General features: G+C 50.3%; 1 protein-coding gene across 2 annotated transcripts in view; it reads right to left on the reverse strand.

Annotated features, from left to right (window-relative positions):
- The window catches only part of LOC123762011 (protein sickie), an 860,773-nt gene that overhangs the window by 515,271 nt on the left and 320,283 nt on the right, over window positions 1-25,219 (reverse strand). For both annotated transcript variants that reach the window (XM_069335765.1, XM_069335764.1), the window contains one exon: window positions 18,509-18,663. In XM_069335765.1, coding sequence (XP_069191866.1) covers window positions 18,509-18,663 — 155 coding nt within the window. The remainder of the gene's footprint in view (window positions 1-18,508; window positions 18,664-25,219) is intronic.

Below are 25,219 nucleotides of genomic sequence, written 5' to 3' on the forward strand. Positions count from 1 at the left end.
TGTGTGTGTGTGTGTGTGTGATTATTATTATGTGCGCCTGTAGGATGGAGGTGTTAGTTCTTGGACCCCGCCATTCTAACCGAAGGTTGTCTAATGTACAGATTCCCAACCTATTTCCCCTCATCACTTCTACTACATATAATTAGTAAATACAGCCAGTAAATACACCTCGCCCACAAGCTTCCTTGTTATCCTCTGTCTGGAGGAGACAGCCAGACCCACTAGACCACATCCACACCTTTGATCTACCTGGAGACCTCCACCACCACACACCTGACCACCCTCTACCTGGAGACCACTCCTCTCCTCCCCCCCACACACCTGACCACCCTCTGGTTACCTGGTTGATACCTGGTTGATGGGGTTCTGGGAGTAGTTCTACTCCCCAAGCCCGGCCCGAGGCCAGGCTCGACTGGTGAGAGTTTGGTCCACCAGGCTGTTGCTTGGAGCGGCCCGCAGGCCCACATACCCACCACATACCCACCTCTACCTGGAGACCACTCCCCCCCCTACACCTGACCACCCTACATGGAGGACAACCACCTTTACGAAAGACAAAAATAAAGAAATAAAAGAAGGAAAACACGTGGAAGCAGAATAATCCTACAACCAAGAAAATAGAAAACGGCGGATCTCAAAACAATTGTACTACAAACAAACGATCAATACACAAACAACGAGTTAAAACAACAAGAATACAACCATTTCAAACTATTTCTTCACAGTCCGCGACATTCTGGAGCCGAGTCAGCTCACGCTGGAAACAAAGAAGCAAACAATCGCCCCTGTGGTGACTAAAGCAGTTGGTCCTCATTTACATAAGGATCCCTTGGCTTTCCCCCTTCAAACTTCCACTAGGGGCCGGCATAGCGGGGCTTCCAGATATGTGTGAGGGGGGAAAAGGGGTTGTGGACCGTTTCCAGACCTGTGGTTGTGAGGGTTTGTTGACCGTTTCCAGACCTGTGGGTGCGAGGGTTTGTTGACCGTTTCCAGACCTGTGGTTGTGAGGGTTTGTTGACCGTTTCCAGACCTGTGGGTGCGAGGGTTTGTTGACCGTTTCCAGACCTGTGGTTGTAAGGGTTTGTTGACCGTTTCCAAACCTGTGGGTGTGAGGGTTTGTTGACCGTTTCCAAACCTGTGGTTACGAGGGTTTGTTGAGCGTTTCCAGACCTGTGGTTGTGAGGGTTTGTTGACCGTTTCCAAACCTGTGGTTGTGAGGGTTTGTTGACCGTTTCCAGACCTGTGGGTGTGAGGGTTTGTTGAGCGTTTCCAGACCTGTGGGTGTGAGGGTTTGTTGACCGTTTCCAAACCTGTGGGTGTGAGGGTTTGTTGAGCGTTTCCAGACCTGTGGTTGTGAGGGTTTGTGGACCGTTTCCAGACCTGTGGGTGTGAGGGTTTGTTGACCGTTTCCAAACCTGTGGGTGTGAGGGTTTGTTGAGCGTTTCCAGACCTGTGGTTGTGAGGGTTTGTGGACCGTTTCCAAACCTGTGGTTGTGAGGGTTTGTTGACCGTTTCCAGACCTGTGGGTGTGAGGGTTTGTTGACCGTTTCCAAACCTGTGGGTGTGAGGGTTTGTTGAGCGTTTCCAGACCTGTGAGTGTGAGGGTTTGTGTACTGCTCCTTCCCCTTATCTCTCATCCACCCCATCATTATCTCCCCTTCATCTGTCGTCTTAACCCCTTCTCTCCTAGCATCACTCCCAGTTACAGAGCTCTCCCATGGATGATTACATGCCCTGGCTCGTCTCCTGCCTACCAAGTTATCGTCGCTTCTCTTGCTCCCCTCCTTTATTATGGCTCTCTATCTCGCCCCTACCATTCGCCGTCATGCCCTGCGGAGGTCCTCTTCAAATGTCTCTCACGGGTATTATCCCTCCATCTATTTTATCTCCTTAATTTTCTCTCCATCTCCCTATCTTGCCTTCCCTTCCTCTCTCGCTTTCCTTCCTCCTTATGATCTCCATCCTGCAACAAGACGCGACACGGTCTCGCTTCTTGCAGGCCGACGTTCAATCCCCGACTGTCCAAGTGGTTGGACACGTGCTATTTGGTCAATAACATTTTTCGATTCAATCAAATCTTGTTAATTTCCATCTGTGTGTGTGTCTGGTTGTCCCCCCAGAGTCATCTCCGGTGTGGGTCATCAAGAACGTCGAATCACCTTGTTAGAACCTCCAAAAATTCTCCAGCATTAACATAACTACCAGTAATTGATTACTATCGAGTCTTCCAGTCTCGATAGTAATCATCAAAACCTTTGATTGAATACATAAACTAAGCCTATATCAACCCTAAAAGTCTTGTCAAAAAAAGGGGTGGCGATTTCCTCCATAAACCATTAGCGTTCCGGTAATTAGTAATTATCAAATCTTTAAAGTATTCTTGTGGTAACGAATGGTAGGTGGAGGTGGCGGTCTCCACCTACCATTCTAATTGTCAGAAAGTCTACAGAAAGTCTAATTGTCATGTGTATGACCCTCTGTCCTGCGTGACAGTGAATACCAGCATTATCCTCACTTTAATAAGACTTAACTGAAGTTGAGTTGACCAGACCACACACTAGAAGGTGAAGGGACGACGACGTTTCGGTCCGTCCTGGACCATTCTCACAATCGACTTGAGAATGGTTCCAGGACGGACCGAAACGTCGTCGTCCCTTCACCTTCTAGTGTGTGGTCTGGTCAACTTACTTTAGCCACGTTATTGTGACTCATCGCCTGCTTAATTGAAATCCTCAGATTAGGCAAAATTGTAATTAATTGTCAATAAAGATGTTAATAATAATAATAATAATATCTTTGAAAGTATTATTGGTTCAGTGGGAGACTAATATTGATCCAAAAGAGGAAAAAGAACTTAGTGTTGATGTGCAGAAGAACTCCCAGAACCCACTCCGGGTGAACTCTAGGTGTGTTACGGGTATATATACACAAGTATACTTATACACGCGGGTACTCTCTCTCGTCTCTTGTGTGCGCCTGCGTGTTCATGTCTCTTGTTTACGGGACTATTGTGGTTGGCACGGGAGGAGAATGGGGGGGGGGGGAGGAGAATGGGAGGAGGAGGAGGGGGGGGGGGGATTTTCAGATGGGGGGTCAGTAGGACGTGAAGCTGTGGAAGAGGGATGGACGTGGAAAGGATCGAAGCGGTTGGATGGGAGGAAATGAAGGGGTTAGAGGGGAGGACAGGAAGGGGGATGGAGGGGAGGAAACGAAGGGGTTAGAGGGGAGGACAAGAAGGGGGATGGAGGGGAGGAAAGGAAGGGGTTAGAGGGGAGGACAGGAAGGGGGATGGAGGGGAGGAAACGAAGGGGTTAGAGGGGAGGAAACGAAGGGGTTAGAGGGGAGGACAGGAAGGGGTTAGAGGGGAGAAGAGGGTAGATATCCACCCGCCAGTGTTCCCATCATCACATTACTGTGACATATAAAGCTGCGGTCCCTCAAGCGTCAACCAGGTGTACCCTGCACACCCTGCCTGGCGGCTGAGTGGACAGCGCGCGGGGGCCCTAGTCCCAAACGCCCGGGTCCAATTCCCGGGGGAGTCAGAACACAAGTGGGCAGTTTCTTTCACCTTATGCCTCTGTTCAACCAACAATAAAAAGGTACGTGGTTCTTAAGACAGATGCTACGGTCTGCATTATTGGGCGTGCGTGTGTACTCACCTAGTTGTACTCGCCTAGTTGCGCTTGCGGGGATTGAGCTCTGGCTCTTTGGTCCCGCCTCTCAACTGTCAATCAACAGGTGTACAGGTTCCTGAGCCTATTGGGCTCTATCATATCTACACTTGAAACTGTGTATGGAGTCAGCCTCCACCACATTACTTCCTAATGCATTCCATCCGTTAACCACTCTGACACAAAAAGTTCTTTCTAATATCTGTGGCTCATTTGGGCGCTCAGTTTCCACCTGTCCCCCCTAGTGTGTGTGCCCCTTGTGTTAAATAGCCTGTCTTTATCTACCCTGTCGATTCCCTTGAGAATCTTTAATGTGGTGATCATGTCCCCCCTAACTCTTCTGTCTTCCAGTGACGTGAGGTTTAATTCCCGTAGTCTCTCCTCGTAGCTCATACCTCTCAGTTCAGGTATCAGTCTGGTGGTAAACCTTTGAACCCTTGTGCGAGTGTGCGAGAGAGAGCAAGAGCGAGAGAGCAAGAGAGAGTGAGAGCAAGAGATAAAACAGATCGGGAGTCAGTACATTAAGACAACTGACGGTTAGAAAGCCGGGTTCCAAGAGCTAGCAGCAGGATCCTACGGGCACACACACGCGCACGCGCGCGCACACACACACACACACACACACACACACACACACACACACACACACACACACACACACAAACTCTGCCAGTTTTTGACAGAATCCGGGCAGTCCAAAATATAATTTGGCAGATGAATGCTTCATCAACGGGGGGAGGCAAACGGGCTTATTCATTGGCTTATTTTCCAACCAATCACAGCACAATCCCGCTGCTAGTACGAGAATTACAGTACTGAAGCCTACCACACTTGTTCTGTGGTCACCGGTTGATATATATAATATATATATAATATATATATATATATATATATATATATATATGTCGTACCTAGTAGCCAGAACGCACTTCTCAGCTTACTATGCAAGGTCCGATTTGCCTAATAAGCCAAGTTTTCCTGAATTAATATATTTTCTCTAATTTTTTTCTTATGAAATGATAAAGCTACCCATTTCATTATGTATGAGGTAAAAATTTTTTTATTGGAGTTTAAATTAACGTAGATATATGACCGAACCTAACCAACCCTACCTAACCTAACCTAACCTATCTTTATAGGTTAGGTTAGGTAGCCGAAAATGTTAGGTTAGGTTAGGTTAGGTAGGTTAGGTAGTCGAAAAAGCATTAGTTCATGAAAACTTGCCTTATTAGGCAAATCTGGCCTTGCATAGTAGGCTGAGAAGTACGTTCTGGCTACTAGGTACGACATATATATATATATATATATATATATATATATATATATATATATAGACAGGCAGACGGTACGGACCACTGCGTGAGACAGGCAGACGGTACGGACGACTGGACCACACGGGGAACTGCCCAACCGTCGTGTTGTGGACGGGATAAAAACGACGTGGGCGACACCTGTCATGTTTCACCGACAATTATTTGCCTTCGCCTGAAAACACTACAGACGTTTGTTTCTATATTTTTGGGAGACGGGGAGGGGTTGGGGAGGGGTTGGGGAGGGGGGATGGGGGGATTGTATGAGAAGGGGTGGGGGAGATAGCTGCATGGAAATCATTTCAATAATCCTGGCTCTGGTTCGTGATCTTACTAATGCTGGAAATAAAGTCTGAACCCCCCCCCCCCCTCCCTATGTGCTCCCCCTCTTCCCCCACGTGCTCATCTCCCCCTTCCCCTCCTCCCCCACGTGCTCCCCCTCCCCCCTACATCTTCCAGGAACCCACAAACTCCTTAATAGCTACAAAATTGCACGTTCTTAGGCCTAGCGAATGGGAGAGGGGACTCTTATTTCGACTTTAAATCTTTACCACTAGTCAGTATGCTGGTCGCCTCCCCTAGGGGCTGGTCGCCTCCCCTCGGGGCTGGTCGTCTACCCTCCTCAGGGCTGGTCGCCTACCCTCGGGGCCGGTCGCCTCCCCTCGGGGCTGGTCGTCTACCCTCCTCAGGGTTGGTCGCCTACCCTCCTCAGGGCTGGTCGCCTACCCTCCTCAGGGCTGGTCGCCTACCCTCCTCAGGGCTGGTCGCCTACCCTCCTCAGGGCTGGTCGCCTACCCTCCTCGGGGCTGGTCGCCTACCCTCCTCGGGGCTGGTCGCCTACCCTCCTCGGGGCTGGTCGCCTACCCTCCTCGGGGCTGGTCGCCCTCCCCTCGGGGCTGGTCGCCCTCCCCTCGGGGCCGGTCGCCTACCCTCCTCAGGGCTGGTCGCCTACCCTCCTCAGGGCTGGTCGCCTACCCTCCTCAGGGCTGGTCGCCTACCCTCCTCGGGGCTGGTCGCCTCCCTTCCTCGGGGCTGGTCGCCTCCCCTCGGGGCCGGCCGCTGCTGTGGTCCCGTTGTCCCCACTAATTTTCCCCACCCCACTAAAATATGTGTCAACAAATCTCCGCCCCGCCTAACTGGTGCGGGGAAGATGGCCGCGTCGCCACCACACCAATCTAGATAACTTTTTTTTTATTTCTCTTGTCAAATGGAGTAGTTATCACGCCGGGATAGTTGTAGTCCTGGGTTCCCCAGTTCCCAACTCCTTGAAGAGACGGACGGACAGACGGACGGACACACAGGCAGTAATGTGGTGGAGGCTGACTCCATACACAGTTTCAAGTGTAGATATGATAGAGCCCAGTAGGCTCAGGAACCTGTACACCAGTTGATTGACAGTTGAGAGGCGGGACCAAAGAGCCAGAGCTCAACCCCCGCAAGCACAACTAGGCGACTACAACCAGGTGAGGACACACGCACACACACACACACACACACACACACACACACACACACACACACACACACACACACCGTCAATGCTCGATCCTGCAGACACAACTAGGCGAGTACACACACACACACACACACACACACACACACACACACACACACACACACACACACACACACACACACACACACACAAAGCACATGCACACAGTAGAAAAACCAAGATTATTGATTGTATTCCATTCACCTTGACTGCGCGGGTCTCGAACCATGGACCACAAGTGTGTCAGACCGTAGCACTATTTTATTATTTCTTGTGTAATGTAGGCTGTTGGACCGTTGGGCCGGTGGTAGGCTGAGAGATGCAGGGGGGGAGGCTGTGAAGGCTAGTACACATCTATAACCTCTGTTGGGGTTAAATTGACAGCCAGTTTAATTATCTTAAGTGCAGGTTAAAGTTTCGATAATTGGAGAGCTCTTAACACCTCTTCCACACCCTCCCTTCCCTTGATGACGCCCGTTCCTGTTGTGGGCAGCGTCTGCTTCCAGAGCACATCCCATCCACCTCGATTACTACTACATTTCTCTCTTCCTTTTTCGTTTCTTTACCCTATTCCCTCCCTTCATCTTATCTCCTCCTACCTCATGTCTACTGTAGGGTCCTCCAAGACCCGTATGCTTCTTCCCTCCAGGAACTCCTCCTCCCCCAATTCCACCACCCCTTACCTCTTGCCTTGCCTTTTACCTCAATGCCTCAAACAACTTTCTTTTGGTCGCCTGCGAGCCGCTTCAAGCAACAGCCTGTTGGACCAAACTCTCACAAGTCAAGCCTGGTCTCGGGCCGGGCTTGAGGAGTAGAACAACTCCCAGAACCCCATCCAGGTACAATCCAGGTTGCCACCGTTTGTAAATCAGTAAAAAATGATAGTTATTAAAGATGTAAAACAATGATAACATGAATTTTGTTTACAGATGTAAGCCCTAGTTTTACATTAAATTAAAAGAATTGAAAGCAATGTCATTTTATTTAAACATATTTTTAACTGCGAATATATTATGAAATAATATAACTTGCTTTTTCGTTATCTTTACAAACAAATATATTAACACATCATCAATCTAAATCATAACTAACTTGAAGTGAAAGGTATAGTGGAGAGCACTCTGAAGAGTATTAACAAAAGATTATGACTTGACAATTGACTATATGAGTCACATGGTTATAATATCCTTAACTATTAACATCGAATATCTTAACTGTTGCTGAAGACCCGAGTTCCTTGTCGTATAAATACTCTTAGATGGATGCTGGCAGCCTTTCTATCTACTCTATCTCATCCCAGCTCTTCTCTCTAACTCTACTCATCTTCCTGTACCTCCCGTGTCCCTCTAAGCATACCCTTCATCCTCATGCTCTCTCTAAACTTTCACTTTCACTGAATTTTCCCTCACTTTTCCCTCCACTCTCAATCACTCGTCCTCATTCTATGTTGTTCCACATCGACATTTTTCTTTCTTTCTCTATTTTCCGATACGTATGAATCACAGCCTGGTTGATCAGGTATCATTTGGAGGCGTTTGTTAAGTTCTCTCTTGAACACTGTGAGGGGTCGGCCAGTTATGCCCCTTATGTGTAGTGGAAGCGTGTTGAACAGTCTCGGGCCTCTGATGTTGATAGTTCTCTCTTGAACACTGTGAGGGAGTCGGCCAGTTATGTCCCTTATGTGTAGTGGAAGCGTGTTGAACAGTCTCGGGCCTCTGCTGTTGATAGAGTTCTCTCTCAGAGTACCTGTTGCACCTGTACTTTTCAACGAGTAGTGATAAGAAGCAGCAAGAGTCATTGTAATAAGCAACCAGCGACTGAACGGCAGGGGCTCCAAGAGCTGGAGCTCGCCATGCAAGCATTTATACAAGAGTACATTCTCTACTTCCGCCCTTACACACACATACACGCAGGTTGCAGAGATGGTCAGAGAAATGGCTACTGGAATTCAACACGAGCAAATGTAAAGTTATGGAAATGGGACTAGGAGATAGGAGACCAAAGGGACAGTACACAATGAAGGGGAACAGCCTACCTGTGACGACGCGCGAGAGACCTGGGGGTGGACGTAACACCTAATCTATCTCCTGAGGCACATATAAATAGGATAACGACAGCAGCGTACTCTACACTGGCAAAAGTTAGAACATCATTCAGAAACCTAAGTAAGGAGGCATTTAGGGCGCTTTACACTGCCTACGTGAGGCCAGTCTTAGAGTATGCCGCCTCATCATGGAGTCCCCATCTGAAGAAGAATATAATGAAACTGGAAAAGGTTCAGAGGTTTGCAACGAGACTCGTCCCAGAGCTACGAGGGATGGGGTATGAGGAGCGCCTGAGGGAACTGTGCCTTACGACACTAGAAAGACGAAGGGAGAGGGGAGACATGATAGGAACGTATAAGATACTCAGAGGGATTGACAGAGTGGACATAGACGAAATGTTCACACGGAATAGTAACAGAACGAGGGGACATGGATGGAAGCTTGAAACTCAGATGAGTCACAGAGATGTTAGGAAGTTTTCTTTTAGCGTGAGAGTAGTGGAAAAATGGAATGCACTTCAGGAACAGGTTGTGGAAACAAATACTATTCATAATTTTAAAACCAGGTATGATAGGGAAAGGGGACAGGAGTCATTGCTGTAAACAACCGATGCTCGAAAGGCGGGATCCAAGAGTCAATGCTAGATTCTGCAGACACAACTAGGTGAGTACAACTAGGTGGGTACACACACACACACACACGCGCGCGCGCGCGCGCACGCACGCTCGCACACTCAATTAAGCAAACAACAGGCCGGTCCAAGCGACATAAAGGCACTCGCTTGAGTCCGAAGTTGGAAAGGGTTAAAAAAAAAATGTGCCAGGGTTTGTGTGTGGAACCAGCACGCTTTAACTTGCTATCTGTGTGTGGCAGTGGCGTGTGGTAGAGAAGAGGACGTCATGATGCGCCACAGATATGGCACAGAGATTTGATATCTAGAATTTATGCCGACAACAGCAGACTGCAGCCGTCACCATTCACAGCCATCACCATCATAGCCATCACCATCGCAGCCACTTCATACACTACCATCCCCACCACCCCTATACCAACAACCATTAACCACCACCACCCTCCACTAACCAACACCACAAAGCATCACTACCATCCCCTACAACAACCATCAGCAGCACCATCACCAAACACTACCACCAATATTACCACAAACTACCACCACAACTAACCACCACCATCATCAACCACCACCACTAACCACCACGAAGCCTATCTTTCATTCCGCGAAAGTTTAATGCCTCGCACATAAACGCTACTTAATGGAATGCTCTACAACATCCACAACACTTACTGTCACTAAAAAAAAAAAAAAATTACAAAATAATTACAAAACAAAAAAAATAACATGTAAAATTTTAGGTTCTGGCGGAGTATAATAGTGTGAGAAGTATGCCAGACCACATTACCAGGCGAGCGTGTACAGAGCAGGCAGGCAGGCAGCCAGGTGTACATGTGAGTATATATGTATGTATGTATGTGTGTGTGTGTGTGTGTGTGTGTGTGTGTGTGTGTGTGTGTGTGTGTATAGGGGGGTAGAAATAGCCTAAGCTACTCTATCCCTTTGAGATGTATTTTTTTCTTGTCTCAATAAACATACTTGAACTTGAACTTGTGTGTGTGTGTGTGTACATGTGCGTTTGTACATGTGTGTGTACATAATATGTGGGCCATCAACGCTCAGGTAGGGTGGACCTCATCACAGAAGCATTTGTTATTATGTCTCGTGAAGTATAATCTAAAACAGCATTGTCTCAAAAAAGCGAATTTATAGTTAATTATTATAGTTCTGTATAATTAGGTCTAGGTTAGGTTCGGCCTGGGTTAGGTTCGGCCTAGGTTAGGTTCGGCCTAGGTTAGGTTCGGCCTGGGTTAGGTTCGGCCTGGGTTAGGTTCGGCCTGGGTTAGGTTCGGCCTGGGTTAGGTTCGGCCTGGGTTAGGTTCGGCCTGGGTTAGGTTCGGCCTGGGTTAGGTTCGGCCTGGGTTAGGTTCGGCCTAGGTTAGGTTCGGCCTAGGTTAGGTTCGGCCTAGGTTCGGTTCGGCCTAGGTTAGGTTAGGTTCGGCCTAGGTTAGGTTAGGTTCGGCCTAGGTTAGGTTAGGTTCGGCCTAGGTTAGGTTAGATTCGGTTCGGCCTAGGTTAGGTTAGGTTCGGCCTAGGTTAGGTCAAATGTTTCGGTTGCTTTAGAAATTACCAGTGAGAGCGGCCGCTATGTAGAATGGATTTGCTTGCTTTTAGAGAAATGGGGCCAGATTCACGAAGCAGTTACGCAAGTACTTACGAACCTGTACATCTTTCCTCAATATTTGACGGCTTTGGTTACGTTTATTAAACAGTTTACAAGCATGAAAACTTGCCAATTAACTGTTGTTATTGTTATAAACAGCCTCCTGGGGCTTCGGAGCTCATTAACCGTGTAATAATTGTAAACACAGCCGCCAAAGATTGAGAAAAGATGTACAGGTTCGTAAGTACTTGCGTAACTGCTTCGTGAATCTGGCCCCCGGCTGTTTTGTATTTTGAGGCTACCATCTTTTTAATTCATTCATTCATTCATTCTCTCTCTCTCTCTCAAACTAAGACTAAGTAATATAGAATTTGCATTAACATTTCTACATGAATTCTGCCAAATTTTTCGCAAGCCGCTACCCATTTCTAGTGCGACAGTTTTTGGCCTAAGGTGGAGTATACGTCAAAATGCGACGGGTTAGGAGGACGGGACGCCCCAGCAACACGAGATATTCTCCTTATGACACACAAACTCACTGACTAAATACACACCAAACACATCATTAATAGGTTGAACAAATCCACAAGGGCCGTGACGAGGATTCGAACTTGCGTCCGAGAGGATCATTAATAGGTTCGGGGAGTGAACAACGACCTCACACGGATGATGGGAAGAACAGATGAATAATGAACACCTAAGTCAAGCCACGAAATAGGTACAGTGACACTACACTTATACTCAAACCACATACCACTCAGAAAAAATATATATAAAAATATAACAAATACGCCAAAAACACATCTCATCATAGACAAAGAAAACACACGTCAGAGAACTATGGAAATGCTCAACACTTCCGAAAATAAGGAAGGCTATGTAGGGAAATAGAGAAATACATAATCTAAACGTGGAAAATATTAGAGGGGCTCGTCCCAAACCTGCACACAGAAATAACATCACACGAGACCAGAAGGCATGGCAGGATGTGCAGAATACCCCCGTTGAAAAGCAGAGGTGCAACAGGTACTCTGAGAGAGAACTATCAACATCAGAGGCCCGAGACTGTTCAACACGCTTCCACTACACATAAGGGACATAACTGGCCGACCCCTCACAGTGTTCAAGAGAGAACTGGGTAAACACCTCCAAAGGATACCTGACCAACCAGGCTGTGACTCATACGTCAGGCTGCGAGCAGCCGCGTCCAACAGCCTGGTTGACCAGTCCACCAAACCAGGAGGCTTGGTTGACCAGACGACCAACCGGGAGGCCTGGTTGGAGAGCGGGCTGACGTGCTATTGATCCCCGGAAGCTACACAAGGTAGGTATTTCAGAGTTCAGCATATCTCAACCCAGGGGAGGGGAGGGGGGGGGGAGGCCGAAAACTCAGTCACTATGGGACATTCTACACTATAATGTTCAAGGGAATGTTCACTATCAACACCAACCAGAAGGAAGGAAGGAAGGAAGGAAGGAAGGAAGGAAGGAAGGAAGGAAGGAAGGAAGGAAGGAAGGAAGGAAGGAAGGAAGGAAGGAAGGAAGGAAGGAAGGAAGGGAAGGAAGGGAAGGGAAGGGAGGGAAGGGAGGGAAGGGAGGGAAGGGAAGGAAGGGAAAGAAGGGAAGGAAGGGAGGGAAGGGAAAGAAGGGAAGGAAGGGAGGGAAGGGAAAGAAGGGAAGGAAGGGAAGGAAGGGAAGGAAGGAAGGAAGGAAAGGAAGGAAGGAAGGAATAAAGGAAGGGACGGTCTCGGTCTCTCGGTCTCTCTCTTACTGAATCCCAACACCCTCTTACCAAACCCATTTTGTTCAAAACACAAACTCACAAAAAACAAAAGAAAACAAATGCTGATCCCCAAAATGGAAACTAATACCAAGACCATAATTGCGGTGGTAGTGGTAGTGTTGCGTTGTGGTAGTGGTCTTGGCTATTGGGGTGCAGTACGGGTCCTGGGGGGTGTACCCGGGCGCCGCGGGGTACCCCGGGGCCTACTCCTGGGGCGGACCCCACTTCTTCCCCTATTTCTTCCCCTTCTTCTACCCCACCCACCACCACACTGTGGTGACCAGGCAAGCAACCCCAGCCAGCCCTGCCATGAAGAGGCCCGGCATGAGAAGGCCCCCCGTGAACAGGCCCGGCATGAGTAGGCCTGGCATGAGCAGGCCTGGCATGAGCAGGCCTGGCATGAGCAGGCCCGGTATGAGCAGGCCCGGCATGAGCAGGCCACCAACCCCAGCCAGGCCTGGCATGAGAAGTAACCAAATCCTGGCGTGATCAGGTAACCAACCCCAGCCAGCCCTGGCAGGATGAAGAGGCCCGGCATGAGCAGGCCCGGCATGAGCAGGCCTGCCCAGAACGGGGAGTCGAAATGACCAGGCCCGCTACGTCCAGCTAGACCATCACATAAACTAGGCTCCCGGGTCGGCCACAATACACTCATTTTCTTTTGACACCACAATTCCAACCTCGCTAAATACCAGCCGTCATCCTCCCTCACATTCATCAAACCTAATTCCTAAATGATGAGTGTTAGAAGTCATTCACTAGACAGTATCCACAAATGCTCTTTTTTTTTTTTTTGAGATATATACAAGAGTTGTTACATTCTTGTACAGCCACTAGTACGCGTAGCGTTTCGGGCAGGTCCCTGGAATACGATCCCCGCCGCGAAGAATCGTTGTTACAACCAAGTACACATTTTACTGTTGCGTTAAACAGAGGCTACAGTTAAGGAATTGCGCCCAGTAAATCCTCCCCGGCCAGGATACGAACCCATGACATAGCGCTCGCGGAACGCCAGGCGAGTGTCTTACCACTACACCACGGAGACTGCTCTTATAACAGGAAAAAAAACTCCAAATGAACGGCTCAGATCACGACATAAAGAGCCGTGTGCCAGCGTGAATGACCCCATTCCCCCCTCCCTAAATTACTAGATGAATGACCCCTTCCCCTTCCCCCTCCCTCCCTCCCCCCCCCACACACAACTTCCCCTCGTTCGTAAATCATTCCGACCCTCAAAGCCGCGACTTCATTGATAAAAAAGCGCCGCTGAAAGGTGTGTAATGAGTGATAATTTGAGGATGATTGACAGTGACTTAGAGCTTGGGAGCCAGGGCAGGGGGACAGAGCCAGTGAGTGGCGGGGGGGGGGGAGAGCCAGTGAGTGGCGGGGGGGGGGGAGAGCCAGTGAGTGGCGGGGGGGGGGGGCAGAGCCAGTGAGTGGCGGGGGGGGGGGGCCGAGCCAGTGAGTGGCGGGGGGGGGGGCCGAGCCAGTGAGTGGCGGGGGAGGGGGCCGAGCCAGTGAGTTGGGGGAGGGACAGAGCCAGGGTAGGGGGACAGAGCTAGGGTAGGGGGGGGACAGAGCCAGGGTAGGGGGGGGAAAGAGCCAGGGTAGGGGGGGGGACAGAGCCAGGGTAGGGGGGGACAGAGCCAGGGTAGGGGGGGACAGAGCCAGGGTAGGGGGGGGGGGACAGAGCCAGGGTAGGGGGGGACAGAGCCAGGGTAGGGGGACAGAGCCAGGGGAGGGGGGACAGAGCCAGGGTAGGGAGGACAGAGCCTGGGTAGGGGGGTGGCAGAGCCAAGGGAGGGGGACGACGAGACTAAACCTTGGTAAGCATTTGTTACTCTGTCATCCGCTAGTGAACTAGTCGAGAGGAGAGAGGAGGAGGAGGAACTATCAGGGAAAGCGCCAAGCCATTACGACTATATAGCACTTGGAAGGGGTCAGGATAAGGATTTGGGATGGGACGGGGGAAAGGAATGGTGCCCAACCACTTGGACCGTCCGGGATTGAACTCCGACCTGCACGAAGCGAGACCGAACAGTGAAAGTGATGCTCACCATAAACGTGATGCTCACCATAAACGTGATGCTCACCATAAAGTGATGCTCACCATAAACGTGATAGCAACAAGGTTGATGGTGAGGGTCTTGCCTAAAAAAAGATACCTGGATGAGGCACTTAACGCCGCAAAGTGTAATATAATACTCTTTAATATCCAATGTGTTTAGGGGAGCTAGGAAATGAGGGGAGGTCTGGCTGGCTGGAAGGTGACCGAAGGTGATTGTGCCGCCTATGTGGGAAGAGGATGTAGATGTCCACCTCTGACACCTCTACCTACAGTGCCACTTTACAGTGCCACTACAGTGCCATCGCAATACACCACAGCCACCAGCTGTGGGAAAGTTGGTGTAGTGACACGAATCGACGTTTTCCGTCTCTCTCTCTCTCTGTCTCTGTGTCTCTGTCTCTCTGTCTCTGTCTCTGTGTCTCTGTCTCTGTCTCTCTGTCTCTGTCTCTCTGTCTCTGTCTCTCTGTCTCTGTCTCTCTGTCTCTGTCTCTCTGTCTCTGTCTCTCTGTCTCTGTCTCTCTGTCTCTGTCTCTCTGTCTCTGTCTCTCTGTCTCTGTCTCTCTGTCTCTGTCTCTCTGTCTCTGTCTCTCTGTCTCTGTCTCTCTGTCTCTGTCTCTCTGTCTCTGTCTCTCTGTCTCTGTCTCTCTGTCTCTGTCTCTCTGTCTCTGTCTCTCTGTCTCTGTCTCTCTGTCTCTGTCTCTCTGTCTCTGTCTCTCTGTCTCTGTCTCTCTGTCTCTGTCTCTCTGTCTCTGTCTCTCTGTCTCTGTCTCTCTGTCTCTGTCTCTCTGTCTCTGTCTCTCTGTCTCTGTCTCTCTGTCTCTGTCTCTCTGTCTCTGTCTCTCTGTCTCTGTCTCTCTGTCTCTCTGTCTCTGTCTCTCTGTCTCTGTCTCTCTGTCTCTGTCTCTCTGTCTCTGTCTCTCTGTCTCTGTCTCTCTGTCTCTGTCTCTCTGTCTCTGTCTCTCTGTCTCTGTCTCTCTGTCTCTGTCTCTCTGTCTCTGTCTCTCTGTCTCTGTCTCTCTGTCTCTGTCTCTCTGTCTCTGTCTCTCTGTCTCTGTCTCTCTGTCTCTGTCTCTCTGTCTCTGTCTCTCTGTCTCTGTCTCTCTGTCTCTGTCTCTCTGTCTCTGTCTCTCTGTCTCTGTCTCTCTGTCTCTGTCTCTCTGTCTCTGTCTCTGTGTCTCTGTCTCTGTGTCTCTGTCTCTGTGTCTCTGTCTCTCTCTCTCTCTGTCTCTCTCTCTCTCTCTGTCTCTCTCTCTCTCTCTCTGTCTCTCTCTCTCTCTGTCTCTCTCTCTCTCTGTCTCTCTCTCTCTCTGTCTCTCTCTCTCTCTCTCTCTCTCTCTCTGTCTCTCTCTCTCTCTGTCTCTCTCTCTCTCTGTCTCTCTCTCTCTCTGTCTCTCTCTCTCTCTGTCTCTCTCTCTCTCTGTCTCTCTCTCTCTCTGTCTCTCTCTCTCTCTCTGTCTCTCTCTCTCTCTCTGTCTCTCTCTCTCTCTCTGTCTCTCTCTCTCTCTCTGTCTCTCTCTCTCTCTCTGTCTCTCTCTCTCTCTCTGTCTCTCTCTCTCTCTCTGTCTCTCTCTCTCTCTGTCTCTCTCTCTCTCTGTCTCTCTCTCTCTCTGTCTCTCTCTCTCTCTGTCTCTCTCTCTCTCTCTGTCTCTCTCTCTCTCTCTGTCTCTCTCTCTCTCTCTGTCTCTCTCTCTCTCTCTGTCTCTCTCTCTCTCTCTGTCTCTCTCTCTCTCTCTGTCTCTCTCTCTCTCTCTGTCTCTCTCTCTCTCTGTCTCTCTCTCTCTCTGTCTCTCTCTCTCTCTGTCTCTCTCTCTCTCTGTCTCTCTCTCTCTCTGTCTCTCTCTCTCTCTGTCTCTCTCTCTCTCTGTCTCTCTCTCTCTCTGTCTCTCTCTCTCTCTGTCTCTCTCTCTCTCTGTCTCTCTCTCTCTCTGTCTCTCTCTCTCTCTGTCTCTCTCTCTCTCTGTCTCTCTCTCTCTCTGTCTCTCTCTCTCTCTGTCTCTCTCTCTCTCTGTCTCTCTCTCTCTCTGTCTCTCTCTCTCTCTGTCTCTCTCTCTCTCTGTCTCTCTGTCTCTCTCTCTCTCTGTCTCTCTCTCTCTCTGTCTCTCTCTCTCTCTGTCTCTCTCTCTGTCTCTCTCTCTGTCTCTCTCTCTGTCTCTCTCTCTGTCTCTCTCTCTGTCTCTCTCTCTGTCTCTCTCTCTGTCTCTCTCTCTGTCTCTCTCTCTGTCTCTCTCTCTCTCTCTCTCTCTCTCTCTCTCTCTCTGTCTCTCTCTCTCTCTCTCTCTCTCTCTCTCTCTCTCTCTCTCTCTCTCTCACTCACCTTTCCTAGGATTCTCTCACCCTCGTGGTTCGTTCTCTCTTCCTAATTTATTTGCTAGGCTACCCCTTCCTTTTTTCAACCCCTTTCTCTCCATTATTCTCCGAGTTTAACGCGCTTCATGTGTTCTTTTCTCTCACGTTCTCACCCTCTTTTATCTTTCAGTGGTACAGCGACGGTCTCGTTTCATGCAGGTCGGCGTTCAATCCCCGACTATCCAAGTGGTTGGGCACCATTCCTTCCCCCCCGTCCCATCCCAAATCCTTATCCTGACCCCTACCAAGTGCTATATAGTCGTAAACGCTTGGCGCTTTTCCCCTGATAGTTCCCTTCTCATCCTTTTCCATCGCGTTGATTCTTCCCGTTTATTTCCCTCCACCCCATCCTGGCCTACTCTTTTCAGTCTTGATTTCTCCCTTTCAGTTTCCAATCCTGTCCTCCCCTCTCTATTCCCTTTCCATTCTACCTTTCCTCCCCTTCTCACAGGTCACCGACGACCGGCAAACTTCTCTTGATCATACTAGTGACATTTTTTTTTTGTTTGGCGTGCTTGATGACTGCTGGGAGCTAGGCCCAGCCAGCGGTGGTATACTAGGGAGCTAGGCCCAGCCAGCGGTGGTATACTAGGGCGCTAGGCCCAGCCAGCGGTGGTATACTAGGGAGCTAGGCCCAGCCAGCGGTGGTATACTAGGGAGCTAGGCCCAGCCAGCGGTGGTATACTAGGGAGCTAGGCCCAGCCAGCGGTGGTATACTAGAGAGCTAGGCCTCTAGTATACTATACCAGCGGTGGTATACTAGGGAGCTAGGCCCAGCCAGCAGTGCAAGTCTACTGACTGCTGGGATCACGACCCCAGCAGCGGTGCTGGTAATCTTTTGCTCCCACAAGAAGCTCAATGTCGATACTAATTTTCCCAGCAAAGCATTAATAAATACACGCGGTTTGATCTTTCACAATTTCAGTTTTTCACAAATATCCACACTAGAGAAGTTTACCTTCGTATCTCAACCCTGAAGAATACCTGTAGATTAGGTTCGAGAGTTCTCTTACTCTGTGATAATCTCGCGTGCTCTGTGATGTGCCGCCAGAGGCAGCTTCTGGGGAGACTAATAAAAAACAAACTCATTATAACCCGTGCACAACGGGCGGGCAACGTGGCCCTTACGAGGCCTGGACCGTACAAAAAAAACAGCTGTGATGGTTTACACAACGCAAGTGGCCCGGAAGCTTAAAGAGTTACCACCAAGAGGCACGCCCCCACAGTGAATAGCAACCTTTCTCTGGCTCAAGTATCGAACACGCGTCCGTAAGGTGGGCGGGGAAGTCGAACACGCGTCCGTAAGGTGGGCGAGGAAGTCGAACACGCGTCCGTAAGGTAGGCGGGGAAGTCGAACACGCGTCCGTAAGGTAGGCGGGGAAGTCAAAAACGCTCCCAGCAGCTCTGTGGCGGCCTTAAGAAATTAAACTTACAAGGAGAGAGATCTCAAGAAACAGTAGTGTCTGGGTTAGCCACAAGGCCGCGGGGGACACTGACTTATACACTCAGCGTCTGTGACACGAGTGCAGGTGCCTGGGAGTGAGCACACTTACCTGTAGTGGCACTGGATGTGGAGACGGGCGTGGCACTCCTGAGGATGCGGCTGTGGTGTTCTGGGGTTGGGCGGCGACCACCGAGTGCCGGGGTTGGGATGGCACTGCCGCCCCCACCCACACCACCACCGTGACCCTTGTAGGGCGACCCCAACCTGTGGGCGGAGAATGAAACATAAGTAAACGGAATAGTTTTACATGAAGGAGCAGGGCCGACCCTTCCGGACCGACCTTTCCTTCAAACGTACGACTGTACGGCACTAGTGCCGGTCTCCACGGGGTCTCCCCAGATCCCCAATATCAGGGATTATGAACACCACTCTCAATTCCCCCTCGGTTTCCTCTCAGAACCCAAATTTCGCTGTGTTTTAAGACCTCCCTGAGGGCTATGGCGAGCCAGAGTAGCCTATGAAGTCCTCCGTGAGGCCCCAAACCACCATGCCTACTTTACTCTCGGTGCCAAATGCTTACAAGAGAACCAAACACACACACACACTTGAGCCCAATAGGCTCAGGAACCTGTACACCTGTTGATTGACGGCTGAGAGGCGGGACCAAAGAGCAGAGCTCAACCCCGCAAGCACAATTAGGCGAGTACACACACACACACACACACACACACACACACACACACACACACACACACACACAGACATGACTTATCTGTATTATTTATCTGTATTCTAACAGGGGCAGCCGTTCCTGTCCTGGTGGAAACTAGCTGCGAGCTTTTCACCCTTCATGTAAATTCGCAGAGCTCAAATTTCGTGGGCACCAACTTGGTGGGCACCTTAATTAACGAGCCGCGCACACCGTGCCTCCTGAACGTGTGACCCGTAGGTGGCTCCAAACTTCACAAGTAGACTATCATTAAAAGTCTAATGTATGTAAGTGTTTAAGGAGTATAAACGTATCAGTTCCTGGGCCCTGGCTTCAAAATTAGCGGTTTTTAAATACCATCACTTGGATTCAGCAGTCATATAGAAACATCGAAGTCAAACCTACAGAAGTCAGGTCTTAGTCAAAACAATAAACAAGAGGGAGGGGGGGGGGAAGAGACAGAGAAAGAGAGAGCGAGAGAGAAAGAGAGAGCGAGAGAGAGAGAGAGAGCGAGAGAGAGCGAGAGAGCGAGAGAGCGAGAGAGAGCGAGAGAGAGCGAGAGAGCGAGAGAGAGAGAGAGAGAGCGAGAGAGCGAGAGAGCGAGAGAGCGAGAGAGCGAGAGAGCGAGAGAGCGAGAGAGCGAGAGAGCGAGAGAGAGAGAGCGAGAGAGCGAGAGAGCGAGAGAGAGAGAGAGAGAGAGAGAGAGAGAGAGAGAGAGAGAGAGAGAGAGAGAGAGAGAGAGAGAGAGAGCGAGAGAGAGCGAGAGAGATCCTCCAGAATAAAAGTCGCTGGGGGGGGGGGGGGGTAAAGCTGGATGTGGTGGCTCCTTGAGGCTACCTTGAGGTGCTTCCGGGGCTTAGTGTCCCCGCGGCCCTGAATTACTTTACAATTTATTCAAATATTTTAGTTTCTTTAATTATTTTTATAAAACTGTAATATTAATATAGGTATAGATTAAGTACTAATTGTAATATCTTAACATACTAAGCAGGTTAGGTTAGGTCTGTGTTTTCTATTCAGCTTTTCAAGGTAAACTCAAATATTCACAATAAATTAGTATGTCACATATACACTTATTCATAAGCCAAATATTGACTATAAGCAAGTGCGAGAACGGGTTGCATCCCCCCCCCACAACCACCACCACCACCTTCCAATTAGCCAGGGGGGCCAGATTCACGAAGCAGTTACGCAAGTACTTACGAACGTGTACATCTTTCCTTAATCTTTGACGGCTTTGGTTACATTTATTAAACAGTTTACAAGCATGAAAACTTCCCAATCAACTGTTGTTATTGTTATAAACAGCCTCCTGGTGCTTCGGTGCTCATTAACTGTTTAATAAGTGTAAACAAAGCCGCCAAAGATTGAGAAAAGCTGTACAGGTTCGTAAGTGCTTGCGTAACTGCTTCGTAAATCTAGCCTCAGGCTCCAAATTGAGTTCGGTGTTCAATGATCGTTATTAGTTCTTCGTTTTCTGTTGTATTTAATATTTTCTTTCCAATTATATAACAAAAAAATCTGATGGCAGATGTTAAGGACATTAATAGTATCGAGAGCAGCTGCTGTAGCCGCTAATGAGCCGGGTTTACCCGTTAATTTGTGTACAGTATGTGTGGTGAGATACCAGGCTGTGGTGTCTGGTCTCCGGCTGTGTATAGGGATTACAGACCGTTCTCTCCATTTGCCACTCCGTACAAAATACGACTGTTTAGCCATACCAGAAGCGTACGAACCCAAGAACTATACTTAATCCAGAAAACGATACTATTCCGATGGTTTAATTTAAACTAATACGTTGCAATTTTTAAAACGGTTTACAAAATTTAAAAAAATGGTGAGATGACGGGTAGAAAAATAACGGTCACGTCCGTATCAATGAGGGATTTTTGTCCAGCATATTACCGTTGGAGAACAACAGAACAATTTGAATAACATTCAAATTACACAAATGTGGAAACTAAAAGCATGAAAACGGGAATATCCTACAACAATATGAACAAAATTGTTCGCAAAAAAATGGCTGCAAATATATATATTTTGGGTTAAAGTTTGTAACAGTTGTCATCTGCGTTGCCAACACTAATAGTTTAATAAATCTTGTTTTTTTTGGTCGTTCTTCAGTTGGTGGATGGAGCCCGCAGCTGCCCTCCCAGTCCCCTAACAAGGCAGCTGCCCTCCCAGTCCCCTGACAACGCAGCTGCCCTCCCAGTCCCCTGACAACGCAGCTGCCCTCCCAGTACTCTGACAAGGCAGCTGCCCTCCCAGTACTCTGACAAGGCAGCTGCCCTCCCAGTACTCTGACAAGGCAGCTGCCCTCCCAGTACTCTGACAAGGCAGCTGCCCTCCCTGTTCTCTGACAACGCAGCTGCCCTCCCAGTCCCCTGACAACGCAGCTGCCCTCCCAGTCCCCTGACAACGCAGCTGCCCTCCCAGTACTCTGACAAGGCAGCTGCCCTCCCAGTACTCTGACAAGGCAGCTGTCCTCCCAGTCCCCTAACAAGGCAGCTGCCATCCCAGTCTCCTAACAAGGCAGCTGCCCTCCCAGTCCCCTGACAACGCAGCTGCCCTCCCAGTCCCCTGACAACGCAGCTGCCCTCCCAGTACTCTGACAAGGCAGCTGCCCTCCCAGTACTCTGACAAGGCAGCTGTCCTCCCAGTCCCCTAACAAGGCAGCTGCCATCCCAGTCTCCTAACAAGGCAGCTGCCATCCCAGTCCCCTGACAAGGCAGCTGCCCTCCCAGTCCCCTGACAAGGCAGCTGCCCTCCCAGTCCCCTAACAAGGCAGCTGCCCTCCCTGTTCTCTGACAACGCAGCTGTCCTCCCAGTCCCCTGACAAGGCAGCTGCCATCCCAGTCCCCTGACACGGCAGCTGCCTTCCCAGTCCCCTGACACGGCAGCTGCCTTCCCAGTCCCCTGACAAGGCAGCTGCCATCCCAGTCCCCTGACACGGCAGCTGCCTTCCCAGTCCCCTGACACGGCAGCTGCCTTCCCAGTCCCCTGACAAGGCAGCTGCCCTCCCAGTCCCCTGACAAGGCAGCTGCCCTCCCAGTCCCCTGACAAGGCAGCTGCCCTCCCAGTCCCCTGACAAGGCAGCTGCCCTCCCAGTCCCCTGACAAGGCAGCTGCCCTCCCAGTCCCCTGACAAGGCAGCTGCCCTCCCAGTCCCCTGACAAGGCAGCTGCCCTCCCAGTCCCCTGACAAGGCAGCTGCCCTCCCAGTCCCCTGACAAGGCAGCTGCCCTCCCAGTCCCCTGACAAGGCAGCTGCCCTCCCTGTCCCCTGACAAGGCAGCTGCCCTCCCAGTCCCCTGACAAGGCAGCTGCCCTCCCAGTCCCCTGACAAGGCAGCTGCCATCCCAGTCCCCTGACACGGCAGCTGCCATCCCAGTCCCCTGACACGGCAGCTGCCTTCCCAGTCCCCTGACACGGCAGCTGCCTTCCCAGTCCCCTGACAAGGCAGCTGCCATCCCAGTCCCCTGACACGGCAGCTGCCTTCCCAGTCCCCTGACAAGGCAGCTGCCATACCAGTCCCCTGACAAGGCAGCTGCCCTCCCAGTCCCCCTGACAAGGCAGTTGCCCTCCCAGCCCCCCTGACAAGGCAGCTGCCATCCCAGTCCCCTGACAAGGCAGCTGCCATCCCAGTCCCCCTAACAAGGCAGCTGCCTTCCCAGCCCCCCTAACAAGGCAGCTGCCATCCTAGTCCCCTGAGGCCTCCTACCAGAAGGCAGCAGGTGACACAGGGGAGACACACCCCGGGGGTGACAAGCCGCTACACCCGGAGTCTGGCTGCCCCGGGGGACGCCATTAGTGATAAGTGAGTTACCCCGAGAAAGTTTTCTTTTAGCAACAAAGCCCCAAAAATTTGTGCTAATTCAAAAGTTAGCAAAAAGTATATTAACCCAAATGGCTTTTATTTTGTAATAACAGCCCCTATGAAAAGAAGAGGTGCAAATAGGTGTCCTAAAATGCAATTATATCAACACTTAGAGATGAAGGAGTTGTCAGAACACACCATCCTTAAATCCTAATATGATTGATGTGAGACTGCGAGCAGCGGCGTCTAACAGTCTGGTTGACCAGACCAGAAACCAGGTGCGGTTGTTGGCCTGAGGAGGTTGTTGAGACCGGCCCGCGGGGGAGCATTGATCCTCGGAACCACCACCACCGCGAAGATGAGAGAAATCCCAGATTCTTTTGTTGCAAATCGGATGAAGAAATTCGCCTCCAGATTAGGAAAATCGTCGCATAATGGCTAAACCTTTTGGGTACAAATTGGGAGTGAAGTGAATACATTATCTATCACGGCCAAAGGAAATGCTGACTTCCTTCTCTAAGTTCCTCTCTAACCCTCTCCTCCTCCCCCTCCCTCTCGTCTCCATCCATTATCTACTTCTACCCTCAACATACCCCATCAGACCTCTTAACATTAGTTTCCTCTCTCTCAGCCCCTGAGACAGGGACTGAGACAGCCCCTCCCCCCACCTATTGAGAGGCTTCTCTCAGCCCCCCTGCTGTCCCCCACAGCCCCCCCCCCCACTCTGTCATAAAGTAGGGGGCTGAGAGACATAAAGCTGACCTCCACCAGCCGTGGCGGAGTGTAAACTCCCCAGCCATCAGCCGTGGCGGGTGTAAACTCCCCAGCCATCAGCCGTGGCGGGTGTAAACTCCCCAGCCATCAGCCGTGGCGGGTGTAAACTCCCCAGCCATCAGCCGTGGCGGGTGTAAACTCCCCAGCCATCAGCCGTGGCGGGTGTAAACTCCCCAGCCATCAGCCGTGGCGGGTGTAAACTCCCCAGCCATCAGCCGTGGCGGGTGTAAACTCCCCAGCCATCAGCCGTGGCGGGTGTAAACTCCCCAGCCATCAGCCGTGGCGGGTGTAAACTCCCCAGCCATCAGCCGTGGCGGGTGTAAACTCCCCAGCCATCAGCCGTGGCGGGTGTAAACTCCCCAGCCATCAGCCGTGGCGGGTGTAAACTCCCCAGCCATCAGCCGTGGCGGGTGTAAACTCCGAAGCCATCAGCCGTGGCGGGTGTAAACTCCCCAGCCATCAGCCGTGGCGGGTGTAAACTCCCCAGCCATCAGCCGTGGCGGGTGTAAACTCCCCAGCCATCAGCCGTGGCGGGTGTAAACTCCCCAGCCATCAGCCGTGGCGGGTGTAAACTCCCCAGCCATCAGCCGTGGCGGGTGTAAACTCCGAAGCCATCAGCCGTGGCGGGTGTAAACTCCCCAGCCATCAGCCGTGGCGGGTGTAAACTCCCCAGCCATCAGCCGTGGCGGGTGTAAACTCCCCAGCCATCAGCCGTGGCGGGTGTAAACTCCCCAGCCATCAGCCGTGGCGGGTGTAAACTCCCCAGCCATCAGCCGTGGCGGGTGTAAACTCCCCAGCCATCAGCCGTGGCGGGTGTAAACTCCCCAGCCACCAGCCATACAAATGAGCTGAAAACTTTTGCTTCTCTGGTACAGGAAATCAAAAGATAAAAATGCCGTAGAAAAAAAAGCCACTAATCCATATTGAAAAAATAAATAAAAAGAAAAGGATCCATTGTGGGTACACACAAAAGAATGGAAGGATGAAGTCTCTTGGGTAAACAATGGGGAATAATAGCAATAATTAAAATTATATATATATATATATATATATATATATATATATATATATATATATATATATATATATATATATATATATATATATATATATATCTCACACACACACACACACACACACACACACACACACACACACACACACACACACACACACACACACACACACACACACACACACACGCACGCGCGCGCGAACAAGCTTAAACGGATCCCCAAGCATATATGCGACTGAAAACTCCACACCCCAGAAGTGACTCGAACCCAGACCCATAAAAATGAGGCGATTTGATGAAATAACTATGCCCAAGATTACCATCAAAGTGCCGTCGGGGCGATGGGGAATTAGCCTCGGCTACCATCGTCTTTTGTACGGTCACTGATGGTCAAGCGGTTAAGGTACCACGTACCCCAGTTGCATTGTGCTCCTGGCGGTCTGGGTTCGAGTCAGTTCTGGGATGTGTTTTCAGTCATATATATATAACAAAGTTCCTCAACCCAGAA

Source organism: Procambarus clarkii, chromosome 34, assembly GCF_040958095.1.
Source record: "Procambarus clarkii isolate CNS0578487 chromosome 34, FALCON_Pclarkii_2.0, whole genome shotgun sequence".
NCBI classification, from domain to species: Eukaryota; Metazoa; Arthropoda; class Malacostraca; order Decapoda; family Cambaridae; genus Procambarus; species Procambarus clarkii.